The sequence below is a fragment of the Ictalurus furcatus genome, chromosome 13 (genome assembly GCF_023375685.1).
Source record: "Ictalurus furcatus strain D&B chromosome 13, Billie_1.0, whole genome shotgun sequence".
Lineage (NCBI taxonomy): Eukaryota > Metazoa > Chordata > Actinopteri > Siluriformes > Ictaluridae > Ictalurus > Ictalurus furcatus.
In genome coordinates, this window is record NC_071267.1 from 6,055,835 (window position 1) to 6,076,749 (window position 20,915).

The window sequence follows — 20,915 nt, forward strand, 5'->3', positions numbered from 1 at the left end:
TTCATGTATATCGCCACATAAAAGCACATTAGATGTTTGAATAAATGACAGATTTCCTTTTCCACATCAGATTGAAGTTTATACTGCCTGATGTAAGTGGGGCAGCAATGATCCTCAGGATATGAACCAGAGGGACCCAACAGATATCTTCTCTATGGGGTCAATTGTAAGTCTTATCTGGACCATGAGGATGCACAAATATTATTTGGACAACTTGACCCTCCTTGTTCATAGAAACATACATATATGCCGGAGCCATATCACCCTGCAGCTCTCGCCTGGTTTCCCACTGAAGCCAAGCAGGGTTGAGCCTGTCCTGTATCTGTATGGGAGACCTCCTGGGGAAAACTAGGGTTGTTGCTGGATGTGGTATTAGTGAGGCCAGCAGGGGGTGCTCACTATGTGGTCTGTGTGGGTCCTAATGCCCTAGTATAGTGATGGGGACACTATACTGTAGATACAGCATAGTGACTTTTGGATGAGACCTTAAACCAAGGTCCTGACTCTCTTTGGTCATTAAAAATCCCAGGACACTTTTCATAAAGAGTAGGGGTATGACTGGTGTCCTGGCAAAATTCCTCCATTGGCCCTAATTTACTGTATCATGGCCCCCTAATAATCTCCATCCCCAAATTGGCTACATCACTCTCCTCTCCTCTCCACCAATAGCTGGTGTGTGGTGGGTGTTCTGGCACACTATGGCTGCTGTCACATCATCCAGTGGATGCAACACACTGGTGGTGGTTGAGGAGATTTTACCCCCATACAATGTAAAGTGCTTTGAGTCCCTAGAAAGGCGCTATATAAATCTAAGGAATTATTATTATTATTATTATTATTATTATTATTATTATTATTATTATACAATATATTTGCCAGGAATTATATCTGCAAGAGAAGTCTAAGAAAACCTTCTTGTAGTGTAAACATATGACTGTCTCCTCTGGGAGAGACTCCACATCATATTTGGAGCAGCAATTCCTGATCTCCATCTGACAATTTTTGAGACCTAATCAGATTATTTTGTCTGTCAAAATAAAGAATGTATACGTTGAGCTGTTGAAGCAAACTGTGCTTATGCAGATGTTTTAGCAACATAGGGTCCCCACACCAGGAGCTTTCACACAAGCTAGGTGGTCAATGGTTATGCTGAACCTTTTCAGTGTTGGCCACGAGTCTAGTTTCCTCCATGATGGAAGATCTTGTATGGCATCTAGGGCCGCACCTTTGACTTCATTATGAGTTGCATACAACTCAAGGTAGTGTTTTTAAATTTCAGTGGGGCTGTTTTGGCCACTGTGAAGCCATTGGCCTTTATGTCCTCCTACATTTTTCTAGCATCCCTTATGTCTGCAGTTGACTGCTAGGCTTTTTCTTCTCGCTGACCTGAGAACATTGCATGTGCTTGGGTTGGGGTTTACTTCACTTCCTGTAAATTATCAGAAGGTGGTAGTTTGAGAGACCTAGAAAGACACACACACACACACACACACACACACACACACAGACACAGAGAGAGAGAGAGAGAGAGAGAGAGAAGTCTTGCTATCCTTGTTTTAATGCAGATAATTACTATGCTATACACTTAAATCTAACCCTACAGAGCCAAATGTCCCCAAAAGTATGCTTGTTGTTATATAGGTTGTATATTGTTTATTATAGTTTTTTTGTGTATTTATTTATTTATTTACTGCATAAGTTATATAATGTTTTGAAGCTTGCAAAAAAAATCAGTTAAACTATGCAATTCTGACTCTGATCAATGATTTCTTCCATGTGCAGATGTGTCCATACTGTGAGCCTTTTGTCTCTTTTGTGTTGGAATCTCATTGGATTTCCTAATGTTAGTGGATGACAGAAGCATGTGTGCAACCTTATATTTATATACCAGATAAATCAAAGAAGATGGTCAAAGGCAAAGTTCTCAGTTCTGAAGAAACATAGAGCAAGTAAACCATTTTTTTTTTCATGGATAATTTGTTGTAATTTTGAGCATTCTTAATAGGTGCTAATAATTTTCTGTATACATTTTTATGAGAAAATTTTTAAGAGTCTTTTGTGAGAGTTATTTCTATTGTACATATTTTGATTGGTCATTACCAATTTATTTAATTTATAGTTTTCTAGTAAATTTTGGGTCATTCTCTTGAACGGTACCAGTAATTTTGGAAATGACACTACATATCATGTGTAAAGGTCTGTGTACAGGTGAGGATAGGTTAGAGATCACAGTTATCCGTTAGACAAGCACAGCTCTGATAAACACCCACACACATTTCCTTGGGAAAGTAATATTTAAATATTGTGTGAAAGCTTTTTTTTTTGTGTGTGTGTGTGTGTGTGTGTGTGTGTGTGTGTGTGTGTTTGCTGCACATTCACAAAGGTGCCATTGTTAAGATCAAGTCTCATGTTCTCCACTTGCTTTTGCTAACACTGGGCTTGATTTTTGAATTTTTTTGGAAAAAAAAAACATTACCAATCCCTGTCTCCTATTAGCACAAAGATTTTTTAAAAGCATTTATATACACTCACTGGTCACTTTAACAGAAACACATGTAGACCTGCACATTTATGCAGTTATCCAATCAGCCAATCATGTGGCAGCAGCACAATGCATACAATCATTCAGATACAGGTCAAGAGCTTTAGTTAATGTTCACATTAAACAGCAGAATGGGGGAAAGTGTAATCTCTGTCACTTAACAGTGGCAGAAACTGTTAATCTCCTGGGATTTTCACATGTAGGACAGAAACAAGTGCTGCTAGCTGTTTGCGCCATGATTTGTGTAGAAGAAACCCCCAAAAGGAAAAGACAAAGAAAGTTGGTGAAAGAATGGATTAAACGCGGGCAGCAGGGATTGTGTGTGGTACAGAGAGAGTTGGAGATGAGTAAAAAGGTTTTGCGGGTTTCCCGTCCTTGCGGTGACCTCACCCCATTCCTTGCTCTCTCATTGGCTGTAGCACTGCCAGTGACGACACTTTTCACAACACAGGGTGTGGAGTCGCCCGACACCTCCAAATATTTAATATTTCAAATATCTGTTTGGCGTCGTGAATGCCTCGGTGATGTGTCGGCAAGCCTCAGCAGTGCGTCATTGAGTAGTTCACACACACACACACACACACACACACACACACACACACACACATATATAACAATCGACTGACGATTGCTCGTCAAAGGGTCAAAGGGTTTTGTCGGCGAGCTCGGCAACTTGCAAAACGGGCTTAAAATCGTGTAGTGTGAACTAGGCTTTTGTGGTGGATTGTTTAGAGTTGATTGTTTTAGTCATTTCTTTGGGAACTTTTACTATCTGCCTTTTTATTTACTGAAGTTAGAACAACAACAACAACAACAACAACAACAACAACAATAACAACAACAACAACACTCCAGGCAAAAGCTCAGAGATTGATAAAGTACACAAAAATGAGTAATCTTTACCATCAGAAGAAAGTCTTCAACGAAGATGCTAAAAAGTTCTATTGACAGATGAACAACCAGAAAACTAACGTCACGAGTCTTGAGTGTCATCTTCAATGATAAAGCGACTTGGATCGAACAGGAGAGGAAAAACCACGAACAAATAAGATCAGATTCTTGGCAGAACTTCACAGTTGATGAGATAGTTAAAGTCATCAAACAAACTGAACCAGACAAAATTCAAAACTTCTGGTTTAAACAACTAACAGCTCTTCATGAAGATCTAACAAGAGCTCTGAATGACATAGTGAATGATCCAAGGGGCACTCCTGGGTGGTTAACATCTGGAACCACCTTTATACTCTCAAAAGACAAGGACACAAAGGACCCGTCCTATCACTTGTCTCCCAACAACATACAGGTATACAGTTGCAATCAAAATTATTTAAACCCGATTGCACATCAGGTTTATTGTCAAAATGTACAGACTTTCAGCTGTTTGCGATGAACAAATCATACAAAAGCAATTGAAAAAGTTCAACACAATGAATGCTTCAAGTGGTTTCAGCACGCAAACTCAAGAATATTACTGAACTGGAGCCATTGCTCATGAGGAATGGGCTAAGATTCTTCAGGAACACTGCCAGAAGCTCTGCATCTCATTTGCAGCTCTTCATAACAGCAAAAGGGTGCTCTACTAAGTACTAAAGATGCTTGCCATGAAGGGGTTGAGTAATTTTGAAACTGGTGAAGTCATTATATGTTGCATTTTCAGTTGAATTTGGGGAAACCATTTGAAGCAATCGTCGTATTGAACTATTTCAATTGCTTTTGTTTGATTTGTTCATTGCAAACAGCTGAAAGTCTGTACATTTTGACAATAAATCTGATCTGCAATGGGGGTTGAATAATTTTGATTGTAACTGTAAGATACTAACAGCTGCCTTAACAAACAGGATCTACAGCCATTTACTTGGAAATAGGATCCTCACAGATGAGCTAAAAGGATGAAGAAGGGCGTCTTGAGGATGTAAAGATGAGCTGTTAGTGAGTAAAATGGTTGTTGCAATGGCCAAGAAACACCTAAGAAATCTAGGTACGGTGTGGATAGACTACAAAAAAACAAAATCGATTTGTTGAGGCATCTATGAAAGAGTGGAAGACTGAAATGTGGCTATACTACTTTGGAGGCCACATTAAGACAGGAAACATCGCTATTAAAGGAGGAATTTTCAAAGGTGACTCCATGTCTCCATTGTTATTTTGCTTAACGTTGATACCTTTAACAAACATGCTAAAGAGACAAGGTACTGGATTTGAAGTCAAAGATAACAATCAGCCACTTGTTTTACATGGATGATCTCAAACTGTTTACCAAGGAAGAGACCCATCTAAAACAAGGTCTTACTGTTGTCAAGGCATTCAGTGATGACATCAGAATGGAGTTTGGCCTAGACAAATGTGCCACTTGGATCTTTAAGCGTGGTAAGCTAGTCAAAATATCCTACTGAATGACCAGACAGTTATAAGAAATATGGAAATGAATGAGGCATATAAGTACTTGTGTGTAGAGGAACGTGATGGTAGTGACAACACCCTTATTAAAGATAAGATCGTGAAAGAGTACTATTGTCGAATACGTCAGACCCTCAAGACTGAATTACGTGCTACAAACAAAGTCACAGCTATCAACACTCTAGCTTCAAGACTTGGAAAGACCATTTGTCGACAAGAATGCATCAATTCAGTATTATGAAGTTCTGGTCTTAAAGGAGAGACAGTAATCTTAATAATGGCAGCACAGCACTCAACACCAGATACCACCAAAAGAACATCTTAAAACAGCCAGGAGATCATAAATGTAGCCTATACAACAAGGCAGAACAACACAAGCTATGTTGCAGTATGTACAATACTTGTACCGCCTGAATACACCCACAGACACAATAAGGTAGCCAGGTAGCCATGTTCACTGGACCATGTGCAAGCATGTACTTGTACAAGTGCCAGATAAGTATTATGAACATCAACCAGAAAAGGTCATGAAATTCAAAGACATAACCATCATGTGGTTCCAGTAGTTACGGATAGCACCATCTTAGCTAACCGACCAGATGTAGTGCTGCATGAAAAGAAAGAGAAAACCTGCCTACTGATCGATATAGCTATCCCAGATGATTTGAACATCATGCTTCAAGATACTGAAAAGATCAGTAAATACAAGGACCTAGAAATCAAGGTCAGTAGGATATAGAATTGTAAAACTAGAACAGTTTTCTGTAAAACTAGAAACAGTATAAGCATTAGGTACAATAAACAAAGGACTTAAGCAAAACCTCAAGATGCTCCCAGGTCACCCATCAGCTAATGAAGTGCAGAAGGCCCATGAATAGTGTATGAGGAGTTAGAAAAAGTAAACTTTCCATCATAAAAAAACATTTATTTTTAAAGTAACTAAAAATAGCTACTTCTTAGAATTTTTGTCCAGTAGGTGGTGCTGTTCTGAAACTGCTCAAGTAGCATCTGGGCATGATGGATATCATGCAGGACAGTGTTCAAGAGTTATAAGCCAAAAAGGCCATTTTTTCTATCTCCTAACCAGTAGAGGGCAGTGTGCCGAAACTCTGCATGTAACCCCAGGGCCTAATGCTGATGACGCGTATCAAATTTCGTCACAATCCCTCAAAGCATTGCGGAGATACAGCCTCAAATTCAATTTTGCACGTTCTTCAAATTCATTGAAGCGCCATTAGAAAACGATATGGTTGATCAAAATTCCATGAATAGGTTTTTATTATGAGTGCATCTAGATAATGCAGGCCAATTATCATGCAAATCAGACAAATGGTCTAGGAGGAGTTTGAAAAAGTAGGTTTCAAAACATTTAAAAAGAGCGGACAGGAAGTTTGCTCAACCGTGACATAATTGGTATCATTGTTCTCTACATGCACTACGGAATCTATGAAGACCAGTCTTATGACGTTAGGAAAAAGGAGTCAATAGCTATTAACATTTTTAGATACAGCTTTTAAATTTTTTACCACAATGTGGCACTGTCTCGAAACGTTTTGTGTCGCTTCAGAGCATCGTCCCAAAGACACATACCGCATTTTGTAACGATATGCCAAGTCGTTCATAAAATACAGCATTTAAAATGGTCGACATCCAAAATGGCCAACATAGGAATTTTTCATATCTTCGGACTTTGTATACCTCACTGAATCTAATGAGACCTATTTAATGATTTCATGACAAATTATTCAGAAGTTATTAGAAAAAAATAACTTTTTTCATATCTCGTGACCACTAGGTGCTGTTCCGAAATGCTGCAGCTCTCCTTAGGGCCTAATGCCAAGTATCATCACAATCCCTCAAAGTGCTATGGAGATATACCCTCACGTCCATTTTGGCATGCTCGCCATCGAATTTGTTGAAGCACCATTCAAATTATAATAATAATAATAATAAGAAAACTAATGAAAACAATAGGGGTAACAATAATAATAAATAACCCCTAATAATAATAATAATAATAATAATAATAATAATAATAATGGGAAAATATTAATAATAATAGTTCTGTAAAAGCGTTTTAAATATAAAACAAACTAAAACAAATACAGACACATTTGTCGTACTACGCTTGTTAGGAAATTCCATTGACATAATTATTAATGCTTGTTCATTCATTGATCTTCCACATGCACAGATTTATCCTGTTCAGGGTTGCTGTAGATCCAGAGCTAATCCCAGGGACATTGGGCACAAAAATATACCCATATGGGAAGAGAAGAATTCCTCAATTGGCCTGAGAAAATTGGAGTATAGTGGGAGATATAAGGTCATGAACCGAGAATGAGCCTGAAACCATTCCCAAACCAGCTCTGCATGATGGAAGGTGACATTGTCCCACACAATAACATACCTTCATCCTGACAGGCCTGCTCAAGTTCATTTAGAAAAGATATTGTTTGTTCAGTGTTGTATGATACAAGAACTTGTCTACGGCCTACTACACCATCTTCACACATCGCACACATTGTTCAGGAACTTGGATGGTTGCCCGTTGACCAATAAGGTTACGTCCATGATGTCTGGATTTTGCCAGATTAAAGCACACCTCATCAACAAAAATATACTTGTGATGATTCACAGCAGCATCCAGCTTCATCACTCTCTAAAAAAAGGTAATTTGGTTAGCTCTTTTACAAAGAATAGATGACATTGTTAGTCTGTAGTTCAGTACTGTGAGGATCACATGTGTACAAACTGAACTAACAGTACACCACATAGAGCTGCACCTGAACATATTCTGCATGCAGTCACTTCACCCTGGCATTGTTTCTCTCAAAAGGCACCCGGTAAATTTGTTTTCATTGAAACCTGATGCAAAAGGCAGGAATAGTTAGAAGGCTGATTGATTCTACATTGGCAAAGGTGACATTGCTCTCCTCAGTAACCTGCTTTATATCATTCCTTGCCCTGACCATTTCCACCACAGCCAGCTCTTGCTGATCAGTCAGTATACATGTGCGATCACCACCGGGTGGTTTCCTTCCAATTCTGAGAGTAAAACAGAGTATGCTGTCTATATTTTGCTACTGTAAATGTCTAAATATGTGTGATAATTAAATTTAGTTCTATTCTATATGGTAATGCAATTTACTGTACCATTAAGGTATAGTGAATAGTTAGCAGACTTACCGGTTTTCTGGGTGAAATGTTCTGATGATGGAGCTGACAGTTGACCTTTAGGGTTAGGGTGAACTAATCTGACAGCCTCTGCCATGGTAAGGCCTCTGTTAACCACATGCTCAACAATGATGGCCCGGACTTCATTTGAAATAACAGTACGTTCCCTTCTACTTACATTCCTCTGATGACTACCTTTTTGTCAAGGCCCATGACCACCTCTTTGTGAAGCCCATGCCTACTTCTTTTTTGAGGCCCACATCCACCTCTTTGGTGGGATCCACATCTACCTCTTTGATCACTCTGAAGGTTTCCTCTCTTCCAGTCTACTCTGCTCCATGTTTGCCCATTGTAAATGCACACACACAGTTCTACTTGCATGGTATGCAATTGTGATCACCTGGTGAAAGACATTTGTAATAATTGGGATTTCTTATTATATTATTATTATTATTATTTATTATGATTGGTCTATCCTGATTAAAAGCTCTTAAAGCAAGTATTGTAGTTTATACCTTACCAACACACCAATGCACAATGATCAGACCAGTTGAAAATCTATAGACACACCAAATGATTAACTGATTAACCATTAAGATCAGTTGGATTCAATGATAGACCCATGTATTAAAATGAACGAGAACAGATGCAAATGAAAAGTTTGATGGTAATAGCATTATGAAAGACAGTTACTGTGAATGAAACATTTATATAAAGGAAACACTTTATTTGTAATGAAAATAATACGTCTTGTACTAATATATTTGAAAATATGCTGAAATGTTCGAAAAAAAGTGCATTTTTAATGATCTGTTCTGAGATTAGTATCAAGAGTTTTGAAAATGTACCAGTTGCTTGTGAAAATGGCATCAACCCAATTTTAAAAAACTGTAAGTGGTGAATAGAAAACAGGCTGACATGAAAACAGAGGAGAAAAAAGATACCCAGGTGATTATGCACACCAAGCATGTCCCACAGGGAAACTGTTATTTTAAAATTGTTTAGCCAATATGCTGGAAGTGCTGCATAGCATTAAAAGACACTGTGGCAAACAAAACTGATTTAAAAGCCAATTTTCATCCTGACCTTCCATCAGCTGAGACCCATCCTCTTGTTATATGGAGGCATTTCTTTTGGCATAATTGATTGATTTGTTTTATTTGCCTTAATTTATGGGGTTCTGTTGGCTTGCTTTCTTTGTGTTTCATGTTTTCTTAAATTAATGTCAGTAATATAACACAAAAAATGGCAATCATATAAATCATAAAAGGTTCTTGATGGTACTCTTCGTCCCTGACCTAGTGAACTGGCATGAGAATGTGTTTTTCATAGAGGCTCCAAAGCACTTCTATAAGTCACTTTGGATAAGGGCGTCTGCTAAATGCTGTAAATGTAATAAACGTGATCAATTTAAACATAACAGTATATTCCATATACACTGCCCTCCACCAATATTGGCACCCTTGGTAAATATGCGCAAATAAGGCTGTGAAAAATTGCCTTTATTCTTTAACCTTTTGTTTAAAAAAAACACAAAAATGGGAGTATACTTCAAATATATTTTTCTCATATGAATTCATAGGGGTGCCAATAATTGTTGCACACCTATATTTAACAAAGATTTAAAAAAACAAAAAAAAAAACAACCTGTTTTGTGTTTGCAATTGTTTGATATCCATGAGAGTGGAGAATTTTTGTGAATTTTTTGAACAGGTTAAACAGTAGAGACAATTTTTCCACAGCCTTCTTTGCTCATATTTACCAAGAGTGCATATATTAGTGTAAGGCACAGTATATATCATATATGGAATATATGATAAGTCAAGGTTTATGTTAGTCTTCTTATGTGCAAATTTATACACACTCAAGAGCACAAATAGGATACAAATTTTTTTTTATTTTAATTTTTTTAAAATGATTTTCATGAATACCAAATTTCTTGAACTTCTATTGCAGCGCTTCCAGGAATGGTACATAGAGGCAGAATAATGGCAATAGCATTTACCAGGTATTGTTGTCACTTCACAGTTGGAGGGTCCCAGGTTCTCAGGTTACAGTCTGAGTTTGAATGTGTGTGTGCATGGTGCTGTACAATGAAGAGTTGTCCTATTCAGGGTACAGGTATACATATTCCTTCCTAACGCCCAGTGTTCCCAGGATAGACTCCAGATCCACTCTGTCCATATTAAACACTTACTAAAAGTGACTAGCTTATGTAAACCTTGTAATGCAGCACAATCTGAAATAAAGTGGTGTGAGAACTGTCTTTATGTCGGTCATAATTTCCCATTAAATATTCCTGTATAAACCCTGGTGTTCACAGTATTTATAAATGAGGCCCCAGGTCAGCTTAAATATTTATTTATGTGTTTCACTCTGTGTGTATGTGTAAGTGAAAAATAAAACACATTTTCTTATTATGACTCCATTCTGATATTGTATTATTTTATACATACGGTCTCAAACACACAATCAATATTCAAGTGACCCTAACATAATTTTCCCTTTCATGAAGTCAGATGAATTTCACTCTAAGTTATCAGACAGGATGTCCTTTTAAGCTTGACAGATTAAATATACCTCCATCAATCGGGTGAACAGTTGTTCATTAGCAGCATAGTTCTTCCTTAAATTTAACTACTTATTTTTGCTTGTATTTCTTCATTTGTAAGTCGCTTTGGATAAAAGTGTCTGCTAAATGAATAAATGTAAATGTAAAACTAGCCTAAGTGGACTCACAAGTAAATCTCTTTTATTTTTAATTAACAATATTACAACTAGACATGTACATTTTCTGAAGAAAAGGTGTGTGGTGGTTTCCTTGGTAAAACTCGGCACCGGGAGGTTGCTACCGTGATACCAGAGCTAGACTGTGTCCCAATGCTTTTGGAGCTAGAGAGCATAATATGATAACGTGAATTATCACGTTCCTAGCATGTTTTAACACATTGCTTGTATTAATTAGCATGTTGCTAGCGCGTTGCTGACATGAATTAGCATTTTGTATCACACTGCCAGCATGATTTAGCAGTTTATATTATTGGAGCCAGGCAGCATCCCAACACGTTTGCAGCCGGACGGCGTCCCAATACTTTTAGGCTTCAGGCCGTGTGCACTCAGGTGTGTGTGAGTTCTCACATTTGGAGCCAGGCTCTGAGCATTCTCTCAATGTAAGTGAATGGGAGTTTTTGGAATTTTCAACGTTCACAACGGGAATACCGGGTGTCCGATCAGTTTGGAAAATTGACCAGTGTGACCAGTCTGTGAGTTTAGTGGAAGTAGCTTGAAAGCTTAAGGAGTTATAACAGTCGGAAATTTTTTATGCAAATCAATGGGAATTTTGGCCACTTTGAGCTTCCGTACTGGGAATTTCGATCACTTGGCTAGCATGTAGCTTGAAAGCTCTGAAAGGAGAAGTAATTCAATTTTTTGGAGCTCAGAGGAGGAGGAAGAAGAAGAAGAAGCAGCAGCTTATAAAGCAAAAGAGTATGTTGACTTTCTCAAGCCAACATAATAAGTATGCAAGAGAATAATAATGATGCTTTGCTTCACAATCCTCACTAATAATAATTCCCGTATAATAATGGGCCCATGTAGCTTTAACTAGGCCATATGGTAGGCACTGTTCACAAAAAAGTCATACTGAATATCATTATGGAGAACACAATTAACAACAGATGCATGATTAATATGAATAGCTGCTTTAACATTGTTATTAAAGTTAGAGCTGGAACAGAATGACACATTAACATAAAAACAGCACAAACCAAAATCTCAGGGTTCTCAGCAGATTGCTCTCTCAAACGAAACAACATTAAATATTCATTAAATACCACTGCAGTGACAGGCCAAGAGTTAAATGACTGGATTATGAAAACTGCTGGCCATTTTTCTTGTAAGCATCACATTTAGCCTTCAGTAGTAATGTAGACATATCATTTCCCCATTAAATTTAAAAAGTCTTGTAGCAATTGTTTTCAACATTTTGTAAGTTCACCTTCATTTTGAACAGATTAGGATAATGTTAACGGTAAACCTATTTCAGATTTGCTTATTATGGTGTTCCACATGGTCATACCCATATACTGTCACACTACTAGCTGAAAATATTACTTCATTAAACGATACACAGTCTACTGAAGATAGCAGTTTGTCTCCTAATAATGTAGAGATGTCACTCAAAGCTACAGAGGTTGTGCAAATCATGCTGTTAGAAGTATTAATATTTACAATGGTTTCTTTAAAATATCATCATCACCATCATCATCATCATCATAATAATAATAATAAGAGGAAGAAGCAGTTCAAGGGTTACACAAAAAAGAAAAATATATACTTCGTGGACACCTCCATGTTTGTCTTTTGTTAACAACAAGCTAGCCAGCTATCTGTGATGAGTGATGTATCGGTGATGTATCCTCCAAAGCAAACCGTGCGCAGTCATGCAAAAACCAAAAGTATTATGTTTTTATTTATCAGGGCCAAAATAACAATCGTGTGGTCCTCAAAAACTTCTATAAACAAACAAATAACCACAGGTGACTAAAAAAAAAACCCACAAAAAGTAAATACTTGTGCACTACCGTTGATTTGACAACACGCCATGAACGGGCACGAAAATCGTAGCTGAGACGACTACCCCAAGTTGACGAGCAGGAACTTTCGAGCTGAGGTGGTTGTAGGTTGGGAATCACACGTTGCGAGTGCGAGTCAAACGCATTATTACTTTCTTACTTAAAACACATACAGATTCCTGGGTGTTCACCTCAACAATAAACTGGACTGGTCCATAAACACGGATGTCCTGAATAAAAAGGGGCAAAGTCGTCTCCACCTGCTGAGGAGACTGAGGTCTTTTGCTGTGTGCAGGACTCTGCTAAAATCTTTCGATGACACTGTCAGTAGTTTCCTGGTGAGCTGGGAGCACAGAGAGGGACAGGAAATGTCTTAACAAACTGGTTAAGAGGGCTAGCTCTGTCCTGGTCTGCCCTCTGGACAGCATAGAGGTGATGTGGGAGAGGAGGATGTTAGCAAAGCTGGCATCAATCATGGGCAATTCCTCTCACCCCCTGTATGAGACACTGGGGTCCCTGAGCAGCTCCTTCAGCAGCAGACTGTTGCACCCTCAGTGTTCGAAGGAGCGTTACCGCACGTCCTTCAGTCCAAAAGCAGTCAGACTCTTTAATGCAAAAACAACATAATGTGGCACTGCTGGCTGTTTTTACATCATCAGCCGAGACATACATAAAATTCTGCACTATGTATATTTATTAATTTATTACTGTGTGTTGCTCACGCTCTACTGTGAACTGTGCAATATTCCATTTGTCACTTATCTGTATATATTCATATTCATCTGTACATGAATAGAGGTGTTCATAGTGTACATATGACTATTATTATTTTTTATTACTATTATTCTTATTTTTCTATTCTTATGATACATTTTTTTTTTGACATTTTTATATTCTATTCCTATTTAATGTGTATTCTTTCTTATCTGTTTTGTGTAATTGAGCTGCTGTAATGAGGGAATTTCCCCAGTGTGGGATCAATTAAGTTTATCTTATCTTATCTTAAAACTTACTCAACATCTGAAAACACACAATCCACTATTTTGGAATAGACATTTGTATAGTAATGTTTGGAAGCATATTTGATAAAATCACACAGGAGTGCACTTCTGAAATCTCACAAAACACTACAGCACCCTGAACATGGTACAGTAGTGTGTGCAGAACCCCATAACCAAAAGTGCTGAAGACAAGGCATGACAGAGCGTACACAGTAAAAAGTGTGTGTGGTTTGGGACACGGCCCAGTGGACTGAAGAAGGCGAGTTGGAATGTAACTGCAGCAGTGAAGAATGATGAACAAAATCCTGAAATCTTTTATCACACATTAAATGATACATTTTAATGGGATGCCTATTCAGAAGAGTCTCTGATGATGCAGTAATTTTAAAGAAATATTAAATAAAATAAAAAAGTGAGTCATTACTCGCCATGAAGGAAGACAATTTAGAGTTTTAATGAACAAACCATCTTCATACTGCGGCTGTGAAACATTGGATAAACTGCAATAAGCAAACCACAACTTCACACAACCTCTTATTCAAGTGACATTCAAGTATTTAGTTATTCATTTATCAAGTTTCCTATGCATTAAAAAAAAAAAACCAACCCAAAAAACAATAATAAAACGACGAGTAAAGAAACTCCAAGACAATCTCCAATTAATTAACCCTGATTTTGATACGACGGTTCATTTGGTCCCTTTTTCAGAAGACCAGTAAAGTCCTTCTGTCATTTTTGATGAACAAAAAGTCTTTATCCCAGGCCAACGTCCAGTGACATCATCACAATAAAGCCAAGTATGGAGGTCCAGGAAGCCAGCTTCCCATTGCCACTGAAAAAAAAGACAATCACAGCTTGATTTGTGAGCAGACCAGCCTTCTCAGTGAGTCACACTAAAGCAGGCATGTTGACAGATGTGACCTTTACCAGTTTTGTGTCTGAAAGTGTTCAGTCATTGGGGTCACATGAATGATGCAACAATTTCAAAATGAATGTTTTAGGACTGCTTTCACATTTCTTAGTTCTTAGTCTATTTGAGTCGAAGCCTGATGTGATTTCCTCTTTGGTGCAGTTCTTTAAGCAAGTGAGATCACAGCAGTCACACTTAAGTTTGGACTAAAATAACCAGTCTGAGAGCATCTGTGCAAAATGCTCTTGATCCGGTTCTAAGTGAACTCTAGCGCAGTTCAAGTGCAGTGTCAATGTGATTCAACTCTGAACTGACCTGCATGAAGGAAGTGAACCAAGTATTTTGCATCACAGATCTTTTTTGAAGATTCTAGCTGTTAAAACAGAGCTGTGACATGCGAACTGATCTGAGCAGAGAGTTAAAACATAGCTGTAGTGCTGCTGAAATGCCATGTGGTCTGGATGTTTGCGCAAATGAACAAAAAGAAAAAAAATGTTTTTGGTAATTTACGTAGTTATCTAATTGTTTATTTAGTGTCAGCTTCGTGATTTCCATGCTAGAGTGATTTCTGTGATTTCAAATGTTTATCATTTTCCCTCACTGTATTTCTGAGCAGTAAATAAAAGTCTTTTTGAGTATGTTTTCAGCCCTATACACCCTTCAGGCAATGTTTTTTTTTTTTTCTTTTGCATTTGTTTAAATGGCAAATGTGCAGCGTGACACTAAATCAAACCAAGTAGCAAACAAACCAAAAGTATAAATTTCTCTCCAATTCACACTCTGCAAACAGACTAATAGTTGTGAAAGCAGTCTTAAATTCCCTGGACCAATTGACTTTACTCTAGTCCACCACTCCAGTGACTATCTCCGCCTCCTAATAGTTTTACTGTAGTTGCTAAATAAACCATAGTACTTACACAAAATGCTATAAGATGAATAACTAAATAATGAGATGTAAGCTTAAGGCATTTAAATTAATTCATTATTAGACAATATTTTCTCCAAAGTTCAGCACTGTTATTTCACTTTGAGGTGTCCTTATATAACCAGTGTTAAGTTAAGAGCAACACTCTGGAACAATAAAAATCAATTCAATAATAGCACAATCACCTGACTTGAGCTTCAGGTATGATGTCATCAACAACGACATAAACCATGGCACCTGCAGCAAATGCCAGTGCATAGGGTAGCAACGGTTCAGCCAGTACCACGGCAACGGCGCCTAGCAACCCTGCCACCGGCTCCACCATCCCACTGAGCTGCCCATACCTGAAAATGCACACACACACCTTTAAAGTTTAATTTATATACTGTAGATTTTTTTTTTAAGTATACAACAGCTCAGAAAGGGTTTTTTGTCAAAGAGTTTCTAATAATTTTTTTTCTAAAAAGATTTTTTTTTAAATAAATTGAAAATTATTACATTTATATTTCATTAAAAATGAACTCATTTACCATCTGAGAAGGTTCTTTGAATTCATGTGGATTTTTGCAAACCACTTAAATCACATTCATGAATGAAAGTCTTATTCATCAAGCAGCACGTACAATTTTACATTAGATTTTGGTTTAAACATTTAAGATCATTGATGGAAAAATAGGTAAGTCTGTGGGATAAAGAGCTCTCATAAACCTCTCTAAAATAGGCCTATTCTGGTCACAAACACATGATTGTGGCTATCTGCTCTTTAAAAAATGTTTATAATCGACTACAGCATGGCCCAATCAAAACAGATCTCAGATAAGCTCCTAATATACATGTAGATGCTCATAAGATTGGAAATGGTTATAAAAGGATTTATAATGACTTGGATCAGTTTACAGTCTGGTAAATTAGGTAATTTACAAATGGAAAGAAATATCAGCATAACAGTGCACTCAACAAGAGTGGTGGACGGAGTATAATGGTGTTGGGCTGCTTTATTGCCTCAGGGAAGAAACGATGAATTCCAGGCTGTATCACGGAAATGTACAGCAGAATGGTAGGACATCTGTCTACAATTTAAAACTCAAAAAACATGACAATAACCTTAAACATACACTCCCCTCTGACAGTATTAGAACTGTAAGGCCAATTCTTTTGTTTTTGCTAAACACTGAAGACATTTGGGTTTGAGGTCAAAAGATGATTATGAGATGATCATTTCCTGATATTTACATCTATATGTGTTAAACAAGGGCGCACGGTGGCTTAGTGGTTAGCACGTTTGCCAGGGTTGGGGGTTCGATTCCCACCGTGGCCCTGTGTGTGCGGAGTTTGCATGTTCTCCCCATGTTGCGGGGGTTTCCTCCGGGTACTCCGGTTTCCTTCCCCAGTCCAAAGAGATGGTAGGCTGATTGGCATGTCCAAAGTTTCTGTAGTGTATGAATGGGTGTGTGAATGTGTATGTGTGATTGTGCCCTGCAATGGACTGGCACCCTGTCCAGGGTGTACCCCGCCTTGTGCCCGATGCTCCCTGGGATAGGCTCCAGGTTCCCCGTGACCCTGAAGAAGGAGTAAGCGGTATAGAAGATGGATGGATGGATGGATGGATGGATGTGTTAAACAACTTAGAACATGGCATTTTACACTGGGCGAGTAAAAGTGTTGGAACAAGCAGTCTTAAAGGAAATTAAAGGAAATAACATTTAATATTTGATTGCGTATGTCTTGCTTCCAATAACTGCATCAAACCGGTGACCCACTGACATAACCAAACTGTTGAATTCTTCTTTTATGATGCTTTTCCAGGTGTTTACCATGGCTTCTTTCAGTTGTTGGTTGTTTCGGGGGGTTTCTTCCTTCAGTCTCCTCTTCAGGAGGTGAAATGCCACTTAACTGGGTTGACTGAAGGTTGATTGACTTGGCCAGTCTAAGCCCTTCCACTTTTTCCTCCCGATGAAGTCCTTTGTTGTGTTGGAAGTGCATTTTGGATCATTGTCTTGCTGCATGATGAAGTTCCTCCCAATTAGAGTGGATGCATTTCTCTATAAATTGGCCGCCAGAATGTTCATGTAAACTTCTGAATTCATTCTGCTGCTACCATCATGAGTTACATCATCAATAAAGCATATTGAGCCTGTTCCAAAAGCAGCCATGCAAACCCAAGCCATGACACTACCAACAGCGAGCTTGACCAATAAACCAGTATGTTTTGGATCATGGGCAAATCCTTTCTTTCTCCAGACTTTGGCCTTTCCATCACTTTGCTAGGGTTAATCTTGGTTCCAGGACTTTTGTTGCTCATCTCTGTATTTCTTTGTGAATTCCAATCTGGCTTTCTGATTCTTACTACTGATGAGTAGTTTGCATCTTGTGGTATGGCCTCTCTATTCCTGCTCTTGAAGTCTTCTTCAAACATTGGATTGTGATACCTTCACCCCTGCATTCTGAGGTGTCTTAGTAATGACACTGACATTTTTTGGGTTTTTCTTATAGATCTCACAGTGTTTTGTCATCAACTGCTGCTGTGCTGTTGTCTTCAGTGTATTGCAAAAATACTTTTTTTTCCAAAATACTTTTGGAAAGGACTGTATGCAAATCAGAGAAAGAGTGATTCTGGCAGGAAGAATAAAGTCTGTGCTTTTGATTAATGACTGAATCCTGAACTCAATCCTACTGAAAAATGAAGTGCAAATTAAAGGAGCTCATTTAAGCAGGACACACAAAAACTTACAAGTTGAAATGTTGTCCAAGCAGGTAATTAATGCAGAATGTGTACAGACTGACATATTTATTCATAAATGCATTTACATTTGAATGAACAGGTATGTTTATCCTACATCAGACATTATCAGGGTGAACATTAACAGTAGTGCCACTTTCACAAAAACTACAGCATGTGAAAATTGTGTCGCTTTGTTAAGCAAATGAAAAATCATTAAATTCACTATTTCATCATACTTTAATGTTTCAGATTCATTTGTAAGTATTTACATATCTGCCTCAATTTCACATTTCTACTCAGGATCAACATATAAATTTATCTTCAACTCATCATCATGCACGGAATTTATGTATAATGTAATATAATGTATAATGTATATATACTGTATATGTAAACAACTCCAGTTCTGGATGGCTGGATCCAGCACGCCAAACTAATTAACTGCCAAGTTGAATCAGTTGTCTATGTGCTAAACTCCGGCCCTGAAGTTGTGCACATCAGATTGAAAGCTTCCAGCAAGCGTATACTGTATACACTCACTGGCCACTTTCTTGAGCTGCGGTCACATATTTGGCTGATAATTGCATGAATGTGCAGGAAGTGGCTGGTAAGTATATATGCACAATTTTGAAAACAATTACAGTTCTTTTTCTTATATTAAGTGACACAGGGCATAATTAGTCCAAACGTCTAGGAAATATGTGTTTCATTGTATATTCACTGAATATGTAACTATAATGAAAATTTAAGTAATATTCAAGCGGTTAATTTGTTCTGAAAGTCCTCCTATAAATGCATCTATAAAGAAATTCAGATCCAAAACCTTTATTCAAAACTATGCATTCTGAGAAGGATTTTGTGGACCCTTTTCTGGTCAAACAGACTGAAAAATGTTTTAACATACTTGTGAATGGCAGGAAAAGACAGAATGTAAGAATTTGTGCACTCACCAGAAGGCTCGCCATTTGGACATTCCAGAGCATCTGAGAGGCAGACTAACTGCAAGGCCTTCTGGGAAATTCTGGATGCCAATTCCTATAGCCAGGTTTCTGAAACACAGACATTGTTAAACTTTTAACATTAAACTTATTGTTAAACTTTGCACTCAAATATTAAATAAATGTTTAAATGGAACACATTTAAGTGTGTGTCTTATTCCCAGACATTCCTTAAAACAATAGTGAAAGTGTTGAGCTGGCTATAAGATCTCATAACCCACAGTGTGAGCATGAGGGTGGTCTTGCCTTCACTAGACCTCATATCCGGGTTTAGTTGTTTGGCCTGCGCTTGAAAAAGACCAAGAAAAGTTGTTTTGTTTTGAGAAAGACTGCTTAGGCCCCCTCACTCATTTTTGCACTCTTTAGTTCCCTTTGCTCAAAGCGGTTCCTGGATCACCATCAAGATCCTGCCTCTGAGAGAAGAAAGGCTAATGACAGCCAGTCACGGAAAGGTTTACTGCAGACGAGGTCTATGGGAAGGAGGAAATAAGCGTAGAGAGGGTGTTGGGGGTGAGGTTGGGGCAGAGTGCAGCTGGGGTTCAGGTTTAGGACAAGAGAAAGACTAACTGGTGAGAATAATGCTGCATTCAACTTACATCGGAAGTGGGAAGGTGGAACTCGGAATAATATCATTTTTGACCTCTTTGCATACAAAGTGGGAAAGCTACAAAGTAGGAAAAACATGGAGGCCTCCATGTTCATCTTTTGTTTGCAACAAACTAGCCAGATAACTATGATTAGTGATGTATATTCACCTCCTCAAAAAAGTAAACTGTATAGTCAGTGTTATAGATTTAACAAGTGAATATGTCTGCATGTTGCTTGATCTATAGCAACTTGTATATACAGAATAACTCTGAATTAAAAAAAAAAGTTACTACATTTTGTGGAATTTCAGCATAAAAGGAACAGGACAGTCTTTATGATTACAGCAACAGCTGTTTGGTACAAATCTACAGTAGCCAGGTGAGACCCACAACAGAGGAATGTCACAAGTCAGAGGTGCAGAAGCTCCAAGCAGAAGCAGATCATCAGGATCAATCAAGTGCATCTGGGGGTTTTATGATCAGGTCTGACTAAAGACCCAAAAACTCCAATATCTGAAATGGTGAGACAGGCAGGAAGGGATATTGTACAGATCCTAACACAGTATTACAGTACAGTACAGTACAGTACAGATCCTAACACAGTATTAAGCCAGGTGAAAGAAAGACAACAAACTCGGCTTCTATTCCTGCTCTCATCTTTTAGTCATCCTCATTTTTTGTTTGGTGTATGTGGAATAAAGGACGCGAGAGAGGGAGAGTGCTCACTAGGGTGAAGCGAACTCAGTCACCGAATTCCTCAGTTCATTCTGGGTTCATACAGGAAGGGGAATGAATCACAGAGCCTCATACTGTTTCAATACAAGCTTATTTTTCCAATGCCTTAAAAGTGTGTGCTGGCATAAATCATCCCACTAATGCAGATCTGTAGCATTCTGGGTCATTTTAGTGTGTCCACCCATCAATTTCTCCATTCCTGGTGGATCCAACTTAGAGTAAACTGTCTGTGAACATTCATCTGAGTGGTTTTTTACAGTGTAAATGGGTGGAAAGCACAGCTCACTGTGGACTTTATTATTATGCTTTCAACATGCACTGGCAATAAGTTCAGAAGGTTCTTTTTT

The 20,915-nt window shown here is 38.1% G+C and overlaps 1 protein-coding gene across 3 annotated transcripts in view; it reads right to left on the minus strand.

The window, feature by feature from the left end:
• Positions 1-14,121: 14,121 nt before the first annotated feature.
• The window catches only part of LOC128616697 (zinc transporter ZIP11), a 160,924-nt gene continuing 154,130 nt past the window's right edge, over positions 14,122-20,915 (minus strand). For all 3 annotated transcript variants that reach the window (XM_053639444.1, XM_053639443.1, XM_053639442.1), the window contains 3 exons: positions 19,199-19,297; positions 15,712-15,870; positions 14,122-14,523 (listed from right to left, as the gene is read on the minus strand). In XM_053639444.1, coding sequence (XP_053495419.1) covers positions 14,445-14,523; positions 15,712-15,870; positions 19,199-19,297 — 337 coding nt within the window. In that variant the 3' untranslated portion in view covers positions 14,122-14,444. The remainder of the gene's footprint in view (positions 14,524-15,711; positions 15,871-19,198; positions 19,298-20,915) is intronic.